This window comes from Muscardinus avellanarius, assembly GCF_963383645.1.
Source record: "Muscardinus avellanarius genome assembly, chromosome: 8".
Lineage (NCBI taxonomy): Eukaryota > Metazoa > Chordata > Mammalia > Rodentia > Gliridae > Muscardinus > Muscardinus avellanarius.
This window is the reverse complement of record NC_137794.1, coordinates 115,246,766-115,269,114: the sequence shown is the minus strand read 5'-3', so window position 1 is coordinate 115,269,114 and position 22,349 is coordinate 115,246,766. Positions and strand designations below refer to the sequence as shown.

The 22,349-nt window shown below is 42.7% G+C and overlaps 1 protein-coding gene across 1 annotated transcript in view; it reads left to right on the top strand.

Annotated features, from left to right (window-relative positions):
* Window positions 1–22,349, top strand: part of PDE10A (phosphodiesterase 10A) — a gene marked incomplete at both ends in the record, with an annotated part of 477,347 nt that overhangs the window by 427,509 nt on the left and 27,489 nt on the right. Inside the window, 5 exons of the mRNA XM_080700165.1 lie at window positions 1,026–1,084; window positions 2,751–2,802; window positions 6,090–6,232; window positions 8,820–8,912; window positions 13,562–13,748. Coding sequence (XP_080556291.1) covers window positions 1,026–1,084; window positions 2,751–2,802; window positions 6,090–6,232; window positions 8,820–8,912; window positions 13,562–13,748 — 534 coding nt within the window. The remainder of the gene's footprint in view (window positions 1–1,025; window positions 1,085–2,750; window positions 2,803–6,089; window positions 6,233–8,819; window positions 8,913–13,561; window positions 13,749–22,349) is intronic.

The window sequence follows — 22,349 nt, the reverse complement described above, 5'->3', positions numbered from 1 at the left end:
AAAGTATTTGTGTGTTTAGTTCCTTCCACTTACTTGCACCCTGCCTTAACACCTTGCAATCTCATAACACTTGCATAGCATAACTAAGACTGCCCCCGCAGTAAACGGTATGTGTGCTGCCTTGCTTCCTGTTTCCCACGGAAACCTGGGCATCCTTCCCTCCTGGACTTGCACTAATAGCTTCACAATTCTGTGTCCTAAATGAAATGATCCTATAAGCTAAAATGGCCTAGGAAATGTTAATCCTGACTTTAAGTTTGCCTGTTTTGAAGATCTGGTGTGTTTTAAAAATCACAAACTACCAAGAGCTTTCCTGGCAACTAGAATTTAAAAGTTGGGAAGATGGTAGCAGTATAGTACTTTGTTTACTTCCTCTCCTCTTTTATTTACTTTTTGGTTGATTGGTTTTTCTGATTCCCTTTCAGCAGACTCAGGGTGATGAGGACCCACATGACAGGGAGGTGGTACTGTAGATTGACAGAGGAGCCCCGGGGCTGGGGTCAGGAAGCGTAGGGCACGCGTGCCAGCCCAGCTTCTAAAGGCTGGAGCGACTGGAGGGCAGCCGGGGTGGAGGCCGGCTCTGAGGCTGCCTCTGCGGCCCCGTGACTGGACTCCCAGGAAGGTGCTCGGCTCCTTGCACAGCAGTCATCAAGTGCAAACCCCAGATCTATAGAGTGTGATGAGGAGGTGGTACGTATAGCGTGCTGAGGATAATGTTTAGCACATTCATGTACTCAATAAGTATTAATAAGAATTTAGTTGCCAGGCATGGTGGCGCACGCTTGTCATCCCAGTGTTCCCAAGGCGGAGGCGGAGGATCGTGGTTTGTGGACAGCCTCAGCTACTTAGCGAGGCCCTTTGCAATTCAGTGAGACCAAAATAGGGCTGGGGGTGTAGCTCAGAGGTAAAATGCCCCTGCGTCCCATCCCCATTACCTCAAAAAAGAAAAAAAGAATTGCTATCATAGGTGTTGCATGAGTAATAAGAGATCTCCTGTAACACTTAGCCATTTTTGTATATGGCAGGTATGCAGAGGTCTTGCCAAACAGACTGAACTGAACGACTTTCTACTCGATGTATCAAAGTAAGTATTCATGCCTAGGGGACAACAGCACTTCCTCATTGGTGAGTGCGTAAGTGCGGGTCCTGTGGTGATGGCTGCTGTCCACCGAAGATCAGCCTTTGTCATACAAGCAAGCTGGGCAAGGTGGCTAGTCATGTCTTCAACTACAGAATTCTGTTTTCGCCTATGTCCACTTTATAAGTGAAGGGTTGCAGATGTATATGTCTATGCAATTTTTATTTCGATCTGTATTTTCTAAATGGATTCTCTTAGAACTCGTTAAAAACATTAAATATCTATTTTTGTAGAAGAACAGTAGGAGAGGGGGAAAGTCCTCTCTGGATTTTCTAACAGTATCAGTTTAAACAAGATTATTCATATCATTACTGAACTATTTTGTCCATAGTATCTCAGTTTTTTTTAGAAAATGTTCTGTTTTTATGGAGTTTGACCTAGAAAACTCCTTTAAGCTAGTAATAAAATCAGTCCTAGGTATTTATTACGTTCTAGGTTTGTAGTGATTTTATTTGCGACCTCGGAATCTCCTGTATATTTAACCCATCTCATTGATCATTGAAACCTTAAAAATCCCCAGGATGTGGTGAATTTGGGGTCATGCCCTCTTAGAAATTTGCTAAAGGAAACTCACCGGCCCTTCCAACAAAGACTGGACTCCTCATGAGTAATTAGTAGCAAGTTGTGAGTTTCTGTTACGCCTATATTTTGAAATCTAAATGTGGAACTGAAGTAGTCTCTGGTCTGGGAGACATGATTGTATTATTTCCAAACACATAGAAAGGAAACCTATGTATCTTCCCAAGTATATTTGCACAGTTTGCAAGTGTTCCAAATTTAACAAAACACCCCATGAGACACCTTATCCCCCTCATTTTTCCCCAGTAGAAAATATCTGTTTTCCACCATCTTCTTGATCTGATGCATTCTTTAGTTCACTGTGACAAAGTACAGCCTAAGGCTCGGTGGCTTCAAGCTGAACCATGTGTGATTTCAACAGTTATTGCTTATCACTGTAAGTTATCTTCATTATGAGAGCATTGTAAGTTTACATGACCCGAACTGAAAGCATTTCATGGCTGCTGGAACCTTATTTAAGGAACTTCTTTACATTTTTCTGCCATATTAGTCTATCCATTCACCTTTTTAAATTTACATTTTCATAAGTATACCACATATCTCTAAAACACTTGCCACTAATAATAATGGTAAATGTACTTTAATATATGGTCATTAGATCCTTACTATCATTTACATTCAGGTATTTCTTCATAAATGAATTACATTGCTTTCTCATTACAATTAAACTTTTAGCTTTCTTCAATTTTTCAGTCATAGTTTATGTTTTAATCATAGTGATAAGATTGAGCAAATTTAAATATTTGTATTTCAGATCAAAGTTACTCATGGAAATATAAAATGTAGTGGACCTGTCTAGTTTTAGTTAAATGTTTTAACCTTTTTTAAAAATTTGATATTAAAATAAATACTAAATGCAGTCTTTGACATTAGTGTCCTTATATTAAGGCAATAATAAAGTTCACCTCTTTCTTTAAAAATAGGTGACATGTATCTTTGTTTAAACATAGGCACACCCAGGATGCTTGTTCAGAGTTTAATGTGTACTGTAATTAAATACAATCACTTACAGAATGTATGTTCTTTTTTTCAGAACATATTTTGATAACATAGTCGCAATAGATTCTCTACTTGAACACATAATGGTAGGTGGCCTTTTGTCCTGAGTTACTCTACTTAACCATCAAATCCGTGGCCTTCCTATGTGGTGTGTGGCTGTCTGTGGACATGTGCGCTCTTTTACATATGAGAGTCTGAGGCTTAGGAATCTACCTTGGCTACTTTTGTCACTTCTGTTGAAATTTTGTTGGGAGTAGATTTGGATAACATTTTTAAAAACTCTTCGTTTTTCTTCATTTAATGGAGAGCTGTGCTTTGAAAACACTTTGGGTTTCTCTTTACATTCTCCAAAGTACCTCTTGTGTGTGGGCTGTGTGAAGGATCCCTGTCACTCCCCGTAGATCGTAAAGTTTGTTCTGCTCCGTCTTCCACTTGATTGTTCTCTTAACCTTGATCAACAAACAATAAAACTTCTTTCTTCTGATGTATTTACTTCAGATATCTTTCTCTTGCCCAATTGTTAATAGTTATTATATCATATCTTAATCTTGTTCTGAACTTTAATATCGTAGCCTTGATAGGATGATTCTGATGTGTTACTGTTTTGTTTTGATGAAAATATTATTAGGATCTTGATATATTCCTTTGTTCCAGTCTATAAAGTTAATTTTTTGATCATGAATGATTGCTGAACTGTATCACATAGTTTTAATAATCAAAATGATAACCATAAACTTTATTCTGTTGTCTTATTGCTTTAATAAGTGATAGTAGATTTTATGATATGGAACAGTTCTGAATAAAATGAAGTTTTTGATACTATATATATTTTGTGTGGTACTGGGGATGGAACCCAAAGACCTTCTAACTCGGGGCTACACTCCCAAACTTATTTTATATTTTATTTGGAAACAGGGTCTCACTAAGTAGCTGAGGCTGGCTTCGAAACTGTACCATCCTCCTGTCTCAGCCTCCAATAAATATTATATTTTTAACTTAAAGATTTGATTTACTAAAATTTTATTTATAACACTGATCTATGGTTTTCTTTTTTGTAATTTCTTTGTCAGTTTTCACTATCAGTGACATGGGGGTTATTAAAAACAACTGGAAAACTTTTGCTTACTTCTGATTTTAGAACAGTTTGAATTTATGGGAATTTAATGAAGTGTTTTTGGGTTGTTTTTTGTTTCTTTCTTTCTTTTGTGGTATGGGGATTGAGCCTAGGGTCTTGTCCATAGTAGGCAAGCATTCTACCACTGAGGTACATTCTGAGCCCTTTTTATTTTATTTAGAGATGGGTCTCAATTGCAAAGTTATGCAGGCTGGTCTCCAACCTTTGTGATCCTTCTGCCTCAGTTTCCTGAGTGGCTGGGAAGGCAGACCTACACTACCACTCCCAGCTGGTAAAAATGTTTAAAGAATTCATAGTTGAAACTATGGCCTGTTGTCTCTTCTGGAAATGTTTCTTTTGCATTTTTTTTTTTTTTCAGTTCTGGGGATGGAACTCAGGGGCATTCTACCTCGGAGCTACACCCCCAGCCCTATTTTATTCCTTATTTTGAAACAAGGTCTTACTAAGTTGCAAAAGGCCTCATAAGTACCTGAGGTAGTCCATGGACTGCGATCCTCCTGTCTCAGCCTCCCGAATGCGGGGGTTGCAAGCGTGCGCCACCATACCCAGTTCCTTTGGCAATTTTTGAGTCATCTTTATAATTCTAGTTGGATTCATATATTTCAGTTCTTTCCAACCTCATTTTATTTTTTCTAGAAAATTTTCCATCTCCTCCAGATATTTTACAGTTACTATTGTATTTATGGCAAAATACTTATTAAGCAACAAACAAGTCCTTAGGCACTAAAGTTATCAATTGTGGTAAAGACAATTGTCTTCAGCGGCATAGGGTTATTCCTCTTACTGGCTAACGCACGCTGCCGTGTTTCCCAGCAACAGCAAGCTCCCTTCATGCCCTTGCCGCTGTGGTATCCCTCATCCTTCCCCGAATACCAAGGGAGATACAGGTCCCGGAGCCCTCAGCTGAGGCCGGCAAACTCTGTGTACGGGGCGTAGGTAGAGTTGTTTTGTGGGCCACACTTCACTCTCGCGACTGCGGACCTCTGCAGCTGTGGCAGCCATGGGGAATACAGACACCAACGAGCAGGGCTGTGTCCCAAAACACTGTGCACAAATACAGGCCGTGTGCGCGGCCAGCTCTGCCCAGGGACCTTCAGTTGCTTAGGGCTGGGACAGGGTGGAAACCGGCCGCTGGGCCAGAGAGGACTGAAGCCCCGAGGCTGGTGATTCGCAGCACTCTGCCCAGCCTCCTGAGCACGGCCACGTCTGCTGAGTGAACTGTGTAGGGACAGCGCGACTGTGGCCTGCGGACGAGCAGGGAGCCTGGCCATCCTAGCTCTTTCTACTAAATCTGCCCGTTAGTCTTCTGTGTTGTCTTATATTTCCCTCTGGCCACAAGGGCGCCCATGGTCTCTTGCATCCGTTTTATAATGCTTTTCTTTGAAAATTAATACTTTATGGAGCAGCGTCATGCCTGTGATCAGGATTGTTGATGTAGCCAGCACTTCAATATGTGTGCACACAGCACTTAAGGCGTAACCTAGGTTCAGCCCACCAAGGACAGCGGGCTGCGATACGCATTAGAGAAGTATTTGGCAGAGGAAATGAACGGGTGAATGATTAAATGAATACACTATTTTTCACTCAGAAATGGGAAAGGATATTTGTTCTGGAAGCATGGGCCATAGGTGTAGCTAGTACAAGCCCACCAGCTCCCCTGTTCACCTTATCTTAAAATGTGGATACAGACTTTCCCTAACTTATTCTATGTACTGTGAAGATTAAGTAAATCAGTGCACATAAAATATACAGATATGTCTGGCCCATGGCAAATACTTAACAATTGCTACAACTTGTTATTAGACACTATAGAAAATAATATTTAGCTAATGCAGATAGCAAGCTGCACATCTCTTTTGAGGTCCTATTTCAGTTCTTCCTTTTGACACCAGCAGGCTGAATGCAGCTGACCTTGCTGCCTCGAGGCTGGGCCCGAGCGGGGGAGGGTGCGGGCCAGGACTTTTCCCTCAGCGGGCAGTGCTGGTCAGCCCCGGGAGCAGGCAGTTCGCGTGCATTTCAGTTACTTACTTGGTCTGGTTCATGTCCTAGCACTAGCTCTTAGCAATCACTTATCTGTAACTCACACACATAACATCTCTACTTTAATTTCCTACAGTGCTGCTCTCCTGCCTGGTTGGAGTACCAGCGAGCTGAAGTCGACATTTATTCCGTAGTAGCTTGCCTGTGGAATCTTTGAACTCCTCGTGCGCTCACTCTTGTTTTGATGTTTGTCTTCAGATATATGCAAAAAACCTGGTGAACGCCGACCGCTGTGCGCTTTTCCAGGTGGACCATAAGAACAAGGAGCTGTACTCGGACCTTTTTGACATTGGGGAGGAGAAGGAAGGGAAGCCCGTCTTCAAGAAGACCAAGGAGATCAGGTACAGCTCGCGCGGAGCGCGCTGCGCTCTGACCGCATCCTTGCAGGTGTTCCCTTACCCACTCTTCTGTGCCTATTCACAGGTATGCTGACAATACTTGTCATACTGTGATATCATTCCCACCAGGACCCGCCTCCTGAAGGTAGTGCTTCTGGGAATGACATTGCAGTCCAGCGAATCCGCACCTAGGAAGCGTTAGCGTCACTCCTGGAAATGCCGTCTTCCGGAGGCGGTCCTTTTGGAAATCATGTTGGAAAAACTTACTAGTGCTCCCAGGTAGGTAAAGGCACACTGCCTGGAGTCTGCAGGTCCCCATGTTTAGCAGCAAGGGTGAGCTTAACCAGCCTGGCCCCACCTCTTCCCAGCCCATGAGGCTGCCTCACAGTGCAGACACAGAGGAAATTGATCCGTGTATTTGATGATCTAAACACTTATAACTGATCAACTGGTTTAATCAGCTGATTTGCATTTGAAATGAAAGCCTTCTTTGTTCTTAAGTGGCAGCTGCTGTCACTTAAATGGACAGAACAAGGCTTATTTGCTGGAGGTGGCTCAGTTCTGTCCCAGCCCCGAAGCCTGCAAGGAGCACTTTCATGACCCCGGCCCACGTCAGGATCCTTTCGACACCTGCATCCCTTTTGCCCCGTGTCTCGTTTAACTGAAGCTGTTCTGTTTAATAAGATCACGTCTTCTTCTCCAGCAAACACTGTTCCTCGTTAACTAAAAATTGCCATTCATTTGGGCAGTCGGTCCGGAAAGGCCACTGACCCATGAAAGCACAGTGGCCCACCACGGGCTGTCGCCACGGCCGTCCACCCCAGGCGCTTGGGTTCAGTTTCTCGGGTGACAGACTCTGCATCCCCTCATGTAACTCAGATGAACGGGCACTAGATGGGCGTTTCGGGTTTTCAAATTTCTTTTGTTTTCTGTGTGCCTGTTTTCTAGATCTGACCCTACCAGGCTGGCTATAGTAATTCAGTTAAATCCATTTCTCCTGCTCAGGGTCTCAGTGTTGCCTAACACTCCTGGCACTGATCTAATTTAATTTTGAAAGTAATAACTTTATACCTATGTTTACAAGAACAAGAATAGGAAAACAGGGGAAGTAGTTACCATAACTTTAAGATAACTGGCTGGTGCAGCCACGTACCAGGGGCCTGTTGCTTAACAGCAGGCCTCTACTCATCAGAGCTCTGATCAAAGCTACCTACAGTGGAGTCTGCCCTCAGACGAGGCAGACAGCAGACCTCCTGGAATGGCTCAGACGTTCTTTGCTCATGGGGTCTAGTGTGCTGCCTCTGGGTTGTTCAAAGCAGTCCAGTTTGCCTTACTTTTTGATATTTAATTCTCTGTGTTAATGCTCTTCTGAGTTTTCTTGCTAATTCTATGTCATGGGAAGCTTTATTTCAGGAATAATTGTTCCCTAATATGTTGATAATGTAATGTTATAGAAATTGCTTTTGAATTACCAAAAATCATAGGTATTGTGATTTGTAGACATCTTCCTTAATTAAATAACTTTTAAGATGAGTGCATATGTGGTGATGCTGTTGTAATAAAATGTATTTGTAAACGTGAGAATGTTTTTAAAAGGAAAATATTGTTGATAGATGATAAAAATATAATTAAATAAAATTAGTTAATGCTTATATCCTGTTTGTTTTAACAATCAACAAAATATTTAACCAAAAAACTTGTATACTATTTCTAAAACAACATAAATTTAAGTCCTGTATGTCTCAAGATTCAGACATAAGCCTTTGTGTTTGCTTATACATGTGGAGGAAAACACAGTGGTATAGACCTGCATTCTAGTTGTTTTTTTTACCACTTATTTTAGTAACGTTGGCACATTAGTGAACCATATAGGCCCCAGTTCATACTTCATTGAGAATCCACTGGCAAAATTTATGTTGAAGCATATTGTATATTATAAGGTACTTTGAAAATATAAGGGATTACTATGATGAACAGTGCTAGAGATCAGCAGTTTATTTTTAAATTTCAATTTGTGATCCCATCATAGTTCAACATATTGTTAATTACCTCTCAAGACAGGAGGATCACACAGGTTCTCTGGTGGTTGTCTGGTGGTGGTTTTATGCACTACTGCTACATATTTTGAGATGGTTTAGGATATAAATTATATGCATCTAAAATAAAATAAGCCTGTTAAATTCAATATTTGGTAGTAATGAAACATCTCAGAATTATTCTATACCGGCAATATTTTATTTATTTTTTACCAAGATTTAATATATATTTATTCTTAAGATGTGGAACATATAGTATAAAGATTTCAAACTGAATAAATTATATTCATTAAGCCAAGAAAGGAAAAAAGAGGAGGAATTTGCATCAAGTTTTAGCTGTATTGTTGAAATACAAATATGCAGATTTGTGTTTCTTCATCCAGAACTCCAATTGAACCTAGAACGTTTTCACACCTCAATCAGAAAAAACAAAACAAAGCCCAGAAAAAAATAAACTATAAGTTGATTGGCTGCCGAGACAGCAAGGACTTTTTAGAGACCTGTACAGCAATATTTTAAATAGCATGTCTCTCTATTTTTTTTTATATGTGCAGATTTTCAATCGAGAAAGGAATTGCCGGTCAAGTTGCGAGAACAGGGGAAGTCCTGAACATTCCAGATGCCTATGCAGACCCACGCTTCAACAGGTGGGAGAGTCGGGCCTCAGTTTCTCCTTTAGCATCTGACTCATTGAAACCTCTTTGAGAGAGCCCCGGGTTTTCCTGCCTGAACTCAACTATTTCCTTCTTCAGTTATTTTATTTTTTCAGGGAACCAGCTCTATTCTCAACAGTCAGTATATTTGGTTATTTATAAAAGGATGGAGTTGTAAGCTAGTTGTATTTCATGACATCAAGCTTTAGGCGATTTTAATGTTTTAAAACCAACTAAAGCAAGCGTTTAGTATGTGGAGCTGTTCTGGCCTTTCTTCACGATAGTGTCGTATTTCGTGGCATCACAGTTATCAAATCATATGCTAAAAGGCTACACTGCTTCCTGATAAAACTCGTATGTTTGAGATTGACAGGTTTGGTTTGGAATTATAGTTCTGTTATTTATTATCTCTAGAATCAGCTGGGGTGTGAATTCCATAATCTCTGGGAGACTCGGTTTCTTCATAATTAAAATGAGTAGAATAACGGCTAGTTTGTAGTCTTTTTAAGATTACAGATAATAAGTAAGGCATGGTGGTGCACACCTCAGTCCCAGGACTTGGGCGTCTGAGACAGAAGGATTGCAGGCCAGCATCAGCAATTGAACAGTTTAGCAAGAAACCTTGTTTCAAAATGAAAAATACAAAGGCCTAGGCTGTTGCTCAGAGGTAGAATGTCTCTGGGTTCAATCTCCAGTTCCCCCACCCAAAAAAAAAAAAAAAACACAAAACAATTACAGGTAATATTCCTCAAAAAGCCTGGTAACTTTGCCTGACACAAAGTAGGAAATCAGTGCTCTGCAGCTTTTCCTGAAACTGTTACACACAGCTAGACATGCTGTATGGCTCATAAAGATGAACTGGGAATATTTATATTATCTTGTTCTAATCGCTAGGAATCAAAGCCTCAGTGGATGTGAGAGTGTAATATTTCATATATTTTGATAACAGTGTTCAGTTTATGCAAACATTAAGTATACTTTAGTAGATAAAATAAGCAGCTGAAAGCCTTTTAAAAGAAATTAATGTCAAATATGCATAATTTACTTATAAGCATTATATTCTCGCAATACATTTTAAAAATAAATTAAGAGTATACTAAATCTCACTTTTCTGAAAAACTTGTCATTTTTTGCTTAAATATTGAAAAATGTTTGCATATTATTACATAAAATCTTTATGTAAACACTTATGAGTTGGACTTTTAAGAAGATGAAAAGACAACCAACGGATTGGAAGAAAATACTTGATAAACATACATGACAAAATATTTGCATCTAGAATATAAAAAGCTCTTCTAATATAATAAGATGATCCAATAGAGTATAAAGGGGAGAGGATTTTGACAGACACTTGACAAAAAAGAGATACACGTGTGGTCATTAAACACTCGGGAAGTGCAGAGGGTTTAAGTTTGACAGTGAGATACCTCTGCATAGCAGTGGGAATGACCAAAACTTTAAAAAACCAACATTATAAAGAATTAGCAAGGAGATGTATGGAACCTGGGAACCTCATACTTTGCTGGTGGGAATGTGTCATGCTACAACCCCTTAGGAAAATAGTTACACAATTTCTTGGAAATAATACACTAGTACGATTAGTGTTACTCCTATATATTACTGCAAGAAATATTAAAACATAATATTTGCCTGTTTTAGACAGCTTTTCTATTGCTATAACCAAGGGGAGGGAGGGATGGAGGGAGAGAAGATAGGAGAGGGGAGGGGAGGGAAGAAATATGAGGGGCAGGGGGCAAATGCAGTCCCCAAGGCCACACTCTCAGTAATCCACTTCTTTCAGTCATGCCCCAGCCTCTGAACCTGGCTGCATCTTCTGACCCATGAGCTTTTTTGAGGATGTCTTCTATCCAAACCATCACACTCCTTCCTTGGCTCCATGTCCAAGGGAAGCTCATGTCCATCTCACAACGCAGAGTGCATACCGTCCATCTTCAAGAGTCCTTAGAGTCCTCATAATTCCAACGTTGCTGAGAATTCCAAAACCTTTGATGAGCCGGGCATGGTGGCGCATGCTAGTAATCCCAATACCCGGGAGGCTGAGACAGGAGTATCACAGGTTCGGGGCCAGCCTCAGCTACTTTGTGAGGCCCTTTGCAACTTAGTGAGACCCTGTCAAAATAAAGAATGAAAAATAGGTCTGGGGGTGTAGCTTGGAGGTAGTATGGCCCTGGGTTCAAATCTCCAGTACTGGAAAAAAAAAAAAAAACTTTAATGAGACTCAGGACAAACCCTTGGCTGTGAGACCCTGACAAAGTAAAAAAGATACAGGTAGCATGCTTCCAACTTCCAGGGGCACAGAGAGAACATTCACATTCCAAAGGGGGGAATAGGGGCATAGAAAGGAGGAATGGGACCAGAACAAGACAGGAACCGGGCAGGCCAAAGACTGTGTTGTGTAGCTCTGGGTCTGCGTGCAGGCGGTGGTGCGATGTGATCTCCAAAGGGCTGGGCAGCCCCGGCCCGTGGCCTTGCTGGTTGCCTGTTGTGTGGCTGCTCTCTCAGCTTGGCTCTGCAGTCCGCAGCCTGCAGCCTCTGTGAGCAGACCTTTCATGTTCTTGACATCTCCTAATTGCTGGGCTCTCCACTGCGGCTTTGGCTTCCCTGTCACAGCTTCAAGTTGCTCCCTCGGGGCCTGCCTGAAGGATTCCAGCCTGCTGTGTTTCCAAGGATCCAAGATCTTTCTTTGAAATCTGGGTAGAAGCCTTCATAACCTCTTAATTCTGGCAACCTGTATTGCAGTATCAGCACCATGTGGACTGTGCCAAGGTTTGCCACTAGTTAGAGCAGTCTCTATCCATCCCCAACCCCTGAACCAGGAATCTGGTGGTATCTGAGGGCCTAGACGGCTAAGAACAGTGCAAGGAGTCCCAGGAAAGCAACTTAGGAACTGTACTATGAGCACAGCGCTCTATTTCTTTTCAAAGCAAACTTTTTCAAACAACTTTCCATCTTAAACCTAGGACGGATCAGCTTTTGCTAACTTCTGGCATGTCCTCACTGCAATTTTGTTTTATTTCTGTGCAAAGTGCTTGTCTTTAGGGCTGTTAATCTCTTCAACAATCACATATTCCTTGGTCCCAATTTCTCACACACTTTTCTGGCCAAATTGAAATTTTTAAAACACTTTTCCTCTGCTTCTGGCTCTCAATTCCCATACTAAATCTGACTTAAAGCCACCAGCAATACCCATGTAACTACCTGAATGCTCTACTGATTTGAAATTTTCTCCACCAAATTAATTTAGTGCATCACCTTAAAATTCAGCTTCATAGAAAGTTGCAGGACATGAGAAAAATATAGATCAGTTTTTTACTGGAATAAACACATGTGGGATCCTTTCTGTCTCTCTGTTGGGCCTTCCTTGTTCTCTGCAACCTCGTGAGCATAGTCTTTACTGTTTACATTTCTGTCAACATTCTGATCTTCCGTGTCCAGCAGAACCACTTTGTAAACTCTGCTTACAACATTCTAAGACTCTTCAGACAGTATTTTCAAACCTTTCCAATTCCTCCCACAAACCAGTTCCAATATTTCGTGAACCACGTGGTCATGTTTAGACAAAGCAGTGAGCTTGGTTCTTTCTATCAATTTCTGTTTCAGTTAGCTTTTCTGTTGCTGTGGCCCAGATACCCGACAGCTACAAGTTAGAGAAACAAAAGTCTATGTAGGACTTCCCCGTGTCAGAGGTCAGTCCATCATCGGTTGGCTCCAAGACAGAGTGGCCCAGCAGCAAGGCATGGCAAAGGGAAAGCTGCCGTCACATCGTGGTAGCCAGGGACCAGTGAGAAGGACGGAGTCAGCCCCAGGCCACCCCCAGTGGGCCACCTCTTCCAGCCAGGCCCCCCTCCAAATCCGGCAGCATTGAGCTTCTCTGGGGACATAACACCACCCAAGAGCTTACACTCACATCTTCAAGAAGAGTGGGCCGAGGGCGGCCAGCCACGGAGGACTGCGCGTGGCTGACCACCACATGGGTGTTCTGTGCCATCTCTCTGCAATCAGTCCTGATTTCCAAGATTATTTGTTTAGATCAAGAGTCAATACACCCTTGTTCATTCAGGACTAGCTAGTAAGTGGGTTGGCTTTACAGACCATAAGGCCATTGTCACAGATCACATAGACAGTCCACAGTGCATGGTGTGTCCGTGTCCAAAATAAGACTGGACTGACTACTTGGGCCCATGGAGTGGAGTTTGGTAACCCTTGATATAAACTTATATAATGAGATATCTCTCATTTAAGTTCTTTAGCAGTTTACATCTATTATAAATATGGCCATGTTCAAAGGAATAAATCATGTTACTAAGTTTACCGTATTTTCCTGAGTCATCTCATCAGTGTGTTACCTTAGTGATGTTGAACACTGAAAACCGAAAGGGAAGCTGAAAGCCACCTATAGAGACCACCCCAGAAACTCTCTAGGCATGCTAGAATATTTCTGAAAAAGTTTTAATGAAATACTTTCAACTATTACTTTGTACCTATGTTCAGAATGTAAGAGCACCAGAAGAGCCATTTCTAGTGGAAGCACGTATGTTGCAAAACTGAGTTGAGATGCGACGGGCAGTGTCACCCTCCTAGCCTAACTTCCTGCGGTGATGGTCTCCCTCACACTCCTGCAGGGAAGTGGACCTGTACACGGGCTACACCACCCGGAACATCCTGTGCATGCCCATCGTGAGCCGCGGGAGCGTGATCGGCGTGGTGCAGATGGTGAACAAAATCAGCGGCAGTGCCTTCTCCAAGACGGACGAGAACAACTTCAAGATGTTCGCTGTCTTCTGTGCTCTGGCCTTACACTGTGCTAACGTGAGTCATTTGAAACTGTTTGAATGGAGTCGCCTGAGATTTTATTTTCTTAATTCATATTTCCATATAAAGTAGTAACAGACTTCTTGTACATATTTTTGGAAATGCCTAAAATGCCTTGGAATAAATTTTAAAAATTACGGTATTTTGCACTTATTTTAAGTGTATGAATTTGTTAGAAACATCAAGTGAATAAATAGTTGACTGTTTAAGCAGCAGGCTTTTATTTCATGATATCTGCTGAAATGAATAAGGGAATTTCAGGCCCTTGGTGTTTGTTGTACATGCTACGTGTAAGAGCCTCATACCACATGTTAGCGCTGGTCAGGCTTCACCCCTCCAGGGTGTGTTGCCGTGAGGAAGAGGGCTCCATCATTCGGCATACATTCAGACGGTTAATCACACAGAGGTCCCGCCTGTTCACCCCAGAGTAGCAATGCAGGAATCCTCTTTAAGTATGTTTTTTCTTTGTTGGTACAAGCTTCCTCATAAATCAAAACTAAAAGAAAACAGCTTTTAATTTCTGTTAGCTTCAATGAGAGCAGCAGTTTCTTGCCAGGGCTTCTCAGAACCTCACTCACTTGAAGACTCTGCTGCCTGAATCACTCAGGAAAGGCCCGGGCCTGAACTCTACTCACTTGTAGGCGCTCGCCCCATGCTCACTGAGCAAGTTTGCCTTGGTGTTTTGAGCGTATCTTTTCACTAGGAAAAGCACCTTGCAGCACCTCATCCCCAGCAGCTAATCAGACAACAGCGTACAGGTGCATCGCCTTTCCCTGAACCTTCTGCTTCGCTCTAGAAAGCGATGGAAGTACTTATTATAATCATGAACATGAAAAGCATTCTGCAGTATAAAATGCCCTTTAATTGTTGGCTATTGTGAAGTCAGATTAAGCGTGCAGGTCCTGGAAATTCAGAACATGTCTGTTCTCCAGCAAATTACGTCCTTCATAGAAGCATGTTAACCCTCATAAAAACTGCTGCTCATACTGAGCACCATAATGTAATGGCGTATTTTCTTATTCTCTGGATCAGTGGTCTTGTTCGATTAAGAGACCTATCTGAGAGGCAGGACACAGGGCCATAAGCACTCATTATGCCTTTTATTTCATCTTTAGATGCATTAGGCTGCATCACTTTTATTACATTAAAGGGGCATGTCTCTGCCAATACTGCCATTTCATTTATTGAGTTAAGTGACAGTTGGAACGACTATCAACAGAAAATAACCATTTAAGTTGGAAGTAGTATCAATGGAAAATCACCATTTATAAAGACTGAGTCTTTTAAAAGTAAAATAATTTCTCATACAAATGATTTTGAAGAAACATTTTGATTTCATACAAGAAGCTAACAGATAGTAACACCTGTTACATCTCTGGGCTGAAAAGAAGAAGTCCTTCAGAACAGATGAGCTTCCTACATGGGAAAGTGTTTAGCACTGAAGCGACATGGCAACCTCCTCTCAAACGTTAGCCAGCTGTCTTAGGACAGATTTAATAAGTGGCTCAGCCTTTATGTATTCTTGAATTCAACAACCAAGCATAGTCTTTTTGATACCAGGTGGCAGAGCTCAAGAGGGCTGTGGTAAGAGCAGCTCTCACTGGTGTAGTGCTTTGCGGTGCGGTAGGCGTTGTTCTGGACACATTACGTGTAAAGACTGCGTGTCATAGCAATCCTGGGGGGTGTTGTCTCCACTTTGCAGAAGGAGGAAATGTGCTTGTGCCAGGGCTTAGCTAGACACTGGCCCCAGCGCCGCCCAATGTGCTGCCTTGCAGGAAGACCCAGGCTAAGAAGTGTTGCTAAGTCATGTGGGTAAACATGCATGAGGTGGTCTTAGGGCATACTAATCTGGGTTCTTCAGAGAGACAGGACCTACAGAATATATGAAGCGGCAATAGATGCTGAAGAGGGGATTCGTGAGGGAACCGGCTTACACCATCAGGGTGACTAAGGAGTCCCTCGACGGCCAACGTAAGCCCAGGACCTCAGAGGCGGCAGCAGGGCTCAGGCTAGGTCCGGCGACTCCTGCCCCCGGCCAGCGCTCCGCCCAGCCTCCACCAGTGGCATGGTGCCGCGTCACCCCACGGTGTGAGGGTGGGTCTTCTGATCCCAGGGTCTGTCTGCTCCAGAAATTCCTCTCACAGATGTACCAAAAATAATGCTTTACTAGCTTCCCGCGTGCCCTTTATGTTGATACTTAAAATTAACCATCTTAGAGCATATGGCAATTTTGCCAAAAATGGAGGAAGGTGTCAAAGGAAACCTCCATAGGTAGCGTGGGAGACGGCACCACAGGGCTGCTGAGATGGCGGAGCAAGAGATGCCCAGCACTCGTGACGTGCCCGAGGAGGGGCGCATGGAGTTTGTACACGATGAACTGACTGGGGTGGAACACCAGGTGCTGCAGGTTATAACAAAAGTTTTTGGAGAAATATCTAAGATATATCCTATTTGGCAATGGATTGAGTGACAGCTATTTTTTAAAATTCAGCTCTCTCCTCCTTCATAGGAGATGCACGTGTGCGTGCGCGTGCACACTCACGCACACACGCACATTCAGACCCCCACAGCAGCTGTCATTTGAATACCTTAGATGTTAATGAGTAATAATTCTTTGATTACATCTTTTGGGTAATAAGAATAAAAGTTGGAATCTTCTCCCAAGTCTACAAGTATGTAGGCAACACATTTCAACTAAATTCAATCTTTTTTATCTCAGACTTATAAACAAAGTTTATAACTGATATAATCATTTATTCATTCTACAAACAGGAATTGAGTACTTATATATGTTAGATAATGTGCTAAGTATAGATTAAGAATTAATAGGCCCTAAGTGTTTTATGTCCAACGTAAACACACACACACAGACACACACACACACACACACACACACACACAGTCCTTTGGCACCAAGTACAGAACACTTGTTTTCTTTCTTTTGTGTGTGTGTGTGTGGTCCTAGGGATAGAACCTATGGGCACGCTGCCACTAGGCTACTTCCCCACCTCTCTGGCACTTTAAACAAGGTCTCGTTAAGTTGCTCAGGCTAACCTAGAATCCGCAGCCTCCCAAGTCACTTGGATTACAAGTGTGTGGTCCCGCATCCAACATGCAGAGACATTGTTCATTCTTCAGGAGACCTTACAGGTATCGTTTCCCAAAGTGCATGCTGTGTAGTGGGCGCGGCTTTTCCTTCTGATATCACGCCGTTGCCCCTGCCCGTCCAGATCACTCTCTAGCTAATTTCTGAGTTCTCAATGTATGCCAGGTGTCACTTAAAACTCAAACTTAAAATTAGACAAATATGGACTTAGAACACCTGTTCTAACACTTTTGAACTTTTTGACCGTAGGCAAGTTAGCTCATGTCCTTGGGCCTCTGTTTTTTCAACAAATGAATGGGCACATTAGCTCTCCCACAGGATCATTATTAGGACTTCAGGAGATAATGTAAATAAATCATCAGTACAGTGTCTAGTCCATAGTAGACACCCAGTCTTACTCTCTTTGCTTTTTCCTCTATCTAGACATATTTATATTTTCTAAATTATCATTAAAATGATTTCATAGAATTCCAACTCACTGTTACATAAATAGCTGGTTTGTTGTTTGTGCAGGCTAAATTGCTTTCCATTAAAATTGGGAATTGCCTTATTTGTTTACTGAAAAGTATTAAGTTTACAGAGGGACAATTGATGACTATCCTCAGAAAAAGCGGCAAGATTGTCTGCAGACAGTCACTAATTCTTACTTAAAGATGTCCGTTTTCCATGGAGGACGTGCTGTGGGGACACAGGGCAGAAACGCCATTTTCCTGACGCTTCTGTTTCTCCTAGACACTGGTGATGGGCTTAAAGGAGACTGCTGCCACCTTTGCGCCCCTGCGGATCTCAGAACGAGCAGCGTTCTCTCCAGTGCCCTACATAGTAATTTGGTTGGGCCTGACATTAAGAAGGATAGAATTTTAAAATTCCTCAGGTTTAGGGCAAAGATACAGCTCTACCGAGGAAGAAAAGAGGAGCAGAATTCCTCTGCATTTTGGTTTCTCTCAGCTGGAATCGCTGCGCAGTTATAAGAAGTCATGTGCCCAAAGCTGCATTTTTTCAAGAAAACGCCCTTGATCTCCGGTCGTACTTCTCATCCAGTCTGCCTCGCCTGGAGCTGATCTTGCTCCTTCCTAGCGTTGGCCTCACCCGCTTGACTGCTGCCATTTGTTTGTTCACTACGCTTCCTTCACTCGCCCTCCCTCCTCCTGCATGGTGGGAGGCCCAGGCCCAAGGCCCTGTTACCGTGGTTCCGGTACCCCGGTCTTCGCAGTTCTTGGTCTGCTTCTGGCCTGTTAACTTTTTAGCTTCAGATCATTACAGTATGTTACTAGTACAGATCCTTAGGAACTACAACTCTGTATGTAGGAGTTTGGTTTGCATAACCTCAGTGGGTGGAGATACTTCCTCCTTGGCCCCAGTAGGCCAGGCTCCCTCTGCCCTGACAGTCCTCAGCCCAGCTCCCTCCTCCTGGCCTGGGGCTCTGCTCCCTGCTGGAGGCACTCCCTCACCTGCAGTTGGGACCCTGGTCCACCGCAGCACTGGCTTCTCCACTACTTTCCAGACTTTGTGGAGCGTGTGCTTGGTGTTAGGATGTATTTACAGGACTAATGTGATGTTGTCAAAGATACCATTTAAAGCCATTGATAAACATATTGGAAATATGTCTTTTAAAAAGCATTCTGTCAATTAGTTTTTGAATATAAATTGAACGGAAAAGAACACAAAATTTACGATAGACAGCTCTCATTCTGTTTTAAACGTTCCTAAAGTTGCATTATTTGTATCTTGAAGGCTCCTTCACCCAGTGGTGAGTTGTGTGCTTTGTCTCACAGTTCTGTGCTGTATATACTCCCACTCTGGGAACTTCAGGCTCCCCTCCCCCATGACCTACCGAGGGTGGCGCTGAGCAGAGATGTGTTAATTGGCTCTTGCAAGACAGGCTCAGGAAGCGTAGGCTCTCTTCCTGTTTTCACCAGACGGAGACAGGACAGAGCCAAGCAGAGCGGTGGTCCAGTGCCCGTGACATCTAAGATGAGCTTGCAGAGCATCTAATCACACAAGTGCTTGTGGTCACTCGCAGGTGCTTGGTCTCAGTCCTTCACCTGAGTTGTGTCATCAAACCCCCACGTTTGTCCATGTGCTAGTGACCACGCATCCTCAGCATACAGATAGGGGCCTAGGCACTAAGGATTAGGTAATATGTCTACAGGGACGCAGTTCATAAGTGGTGGAGAAGAGATCCAACCCGGGCAGGTGACTCCATAGTCTTTGTTCTTAGGAGTTAACTTATACCAAAGTGACTCCAGGTATACAAAGAACATTAGAATAATAAGGTGTCTCCCCAAAGAAAGGCAACATTTACAAGTGTTATAAAGATTAATATAGAAATGATTCGCCTATAACATTCTAAACAATCACAAAATGTCATTGTGGGCCAAGAAATAGAAATGTTATTTTGTACAATAAAAAAGGACATAATTTTACCATGTGGTAGAAGTGTGTGCACGCGCTCCTAGGTAGTCATTGTTGCCCTTTTTGAGCACGTGCCCTTCTCAGTCCCAGTGCCACAGGCTGATGGCCATCACCACCAACCTCAGCGTGGACCAACACCGCTTCCTCTCTCTGGAAGCCTTTTCTAGAAAGTCAGGCATACGTTGAGCTCAGGAGTGATTTCCCAGTTGTCCAGGCAAAGAATTTGTGCAGAATAAACATAAAAGACAGCATGGTTTTCTATTTTTCTTGGCAATTTACAATAGAATGAATAAAGTGAACTCATCTACTAATAATCTCAGATTATATTGTGTACTACTATTCACATTGAAGGTCATTTAGTACATAGAAGATGTGTAAAATTTGCCAATGCTAATTTGTTTCATGCAGTTAAACTAACTATTTTATAATCAGTGGCACCTATATAATTACAAAATAAAACCAAAATAAATGAATAACAATTTGAGTTAAAATTCTATATACTTCAACTTATTTACATTATATATTTGTAGGTAAAATAAAATGAAATTCAATTTACTGGTTATAAGCTTGTAAAATGAACAGGGCACCCTGCCATGACTGTAATTCCAGCATTTGGGAGTCTGAGACAGGAGACTCCTGGGTTTCAGGCCAGTCTCAGCAACTTAGAAGGACCTTGAACTTAGAAAGAAAAGGAGTGGGGCTGGGGATGTAACTCAGAGGTAGAATACCCCTGGGTTCAATCCGTAATGCCACGACATGCATGAGCTCACATACACACACATCTGCATGCTTGTACGACGGCAGTGGGAGGAGTGTGGGGAGCACGGCGCAGGTGGTGGGCAGGGCCGCGGCCTGCTCAGGTCAGGGGCTGTCCTCACAGTGTCACGTCCCCCGTGTTGTCACCTTCTAGCAGCTCTACGTAGAATGGCACTGAAGGGCAGGTAGTGCTCAGTTACAGTGAAGGCTGAGTCTCCCCTGTCGACTGCACCTTCCACCCGGAATCCTCAGCAGCAGCCCTAGAGTGGAAAGCCCGTGGCAGCCCATTGAGGTCTCCAGAAGGAATGTGTGAAATCTCTAGTCTTGATGGTTTTAGGTCAGTGATAATGAGGAAGCTTCATGCTCTGGGTTGTCAATACCTGGATGGAGGTTCCTGCAAGCCTGAGTCAGATCGCCCCGCAGGATGTCCTGTGACGGGGCATCCTGCCACATCTGGGAGAAGCAGATACTGTAAACCGTGTCCCAGCTCTCCCCACCATGTTAGAAGCCAGGCCATTTCGTCAGTTGGCCAAAACAACCTACAATCAGGAAGGTAGCTCGGTACCTGTGCACCCACAGGTGCTGCCCACAGATGCACAACTATGGAAGGACTTGGAACATTCACTGAATCTGTAGAGTATTTACACATGCTTCTTTCAAAAAAGACAAATATTCCAAACCTGCTGCCCTTTTCCAATGGCCCATGATAGTCAAAATTGTATTGGTTAGACGATACGCTTAAAGCAATAAATAGTGTTGATGAGCTCATAAGCTTCTGGAGATAGGAACTTACTAAACGAGAAAACAATTGTTTTTCCAAAGAGAGTCCTGCTTTGAAGAGAACACTGTGAAAGCAGACATTTACAAGTACTTTCATTGTTATACGACTTCCTGGAATTCAGGCCATGTACACAGATGACCACCGCTGTACCCTTAAAATCACTGTGAGGAAAACTTCATAAATTGTCTTATTGGGGCTTACTGATACAAAATAAAGTTTACATCTTTAAAGCACACACTGATATACACACCCATGAAACCATGCCAACCATGATCATAGTCAAGGTAATGAATGTGGGCAGGGCCTGGTGGCCATGGACCACACCTATAATCATAGTACTTGGGAGACTGAGACAGGAGGATTGCAGGTTCAAGGACAGCCTCAGCAACTTAGCAAGACTCTAAACAACTTAGCAAAACCTTGTTTGAAAACAAAACAAAAAGAGGATAATGAATGTGTCCATCACTTCCAGAAGTTTCTGTGAGCCCCTCAGGAATCCCCTCAGTCTCGCCTCCTTCAGGTGGCCCCGGGTCTGCTTTCTGTCACTATATATTGCTTTGAATTTTCTAGAGTTATTTTATATAGGTGGAATCATACAATCTGTACTCTTTTACGCCTGGCTTCGTCCACTCTATGGTTATTTTGAGATTCATCAATGATATTGCATGTATAAATAGTTCATTCCTTCTAATTGACAGCTAGTGTTATTCTGTATGTATGGAGTATGCATTATGCACCTGCTGATGGGTATTTGCATGATGTCCAGATTGGGGCTGCTGCAGTAAAGTGGCGGTGAGTGTGTTGTCGGTGGACGAGTCTGTGTGTGTACACGTTCACCTTGCTTGGGGAAATCCTACGTGCGCCCTGGTGGCCCGCCTGGGAGGAAATGACTGAGTGTTTAAGACACGGCCAAATGGTTTTCCTAAGTGGTTGTGCCCTGTACAGAGCCGAGGTCACTGTCTTCCCCAGTTCCTCCACTGGAACACGTGCTATTTGTCATCCTTGGTGCCGTGTCTTTTGGCCTTTCGCCCATTTCTTGTTTGTAATTATCTTACTATTGGATTTTGGTGGTTCATTATGTATTCCACATGCAAGTCATTTATCAGGTTAGTTGCAAATGTTTGCCCCAAGTCTTTGGCCTGTCTTTTGATTCTCTTAACAATTTCTTTCTAAGAACAAAAGTTTTTAATTCCAAAAAAGTTCAGCTGATCAGTTTTTAAGTATTTTCATGCTGTCAGTATTATATTGGAGAAGCATTTGCCTAAACGAAGGCACAAAGCCTTTTTCTCCTTATTTTCTTAGAAATTCTTTAGTTTTAGGTTTTACACTTAGGGTAAGTCCATTTGGAGTAAATGTGTGCATATGGTACGAGGTAAGGGTCCAGTTAGTGTGCTTGCATTTGAATACTCAGATATTGGAGCACCGTTTGTCGGCATGGCTGTCCTTTCTCTGTGGTCTTGCTAGTACCTCGTTGAGCAGCAGCTGAGCATACATCTGCTCTTTCTCTGTACTCTGTATTCTGTTCATTTGCCTGCCAGTG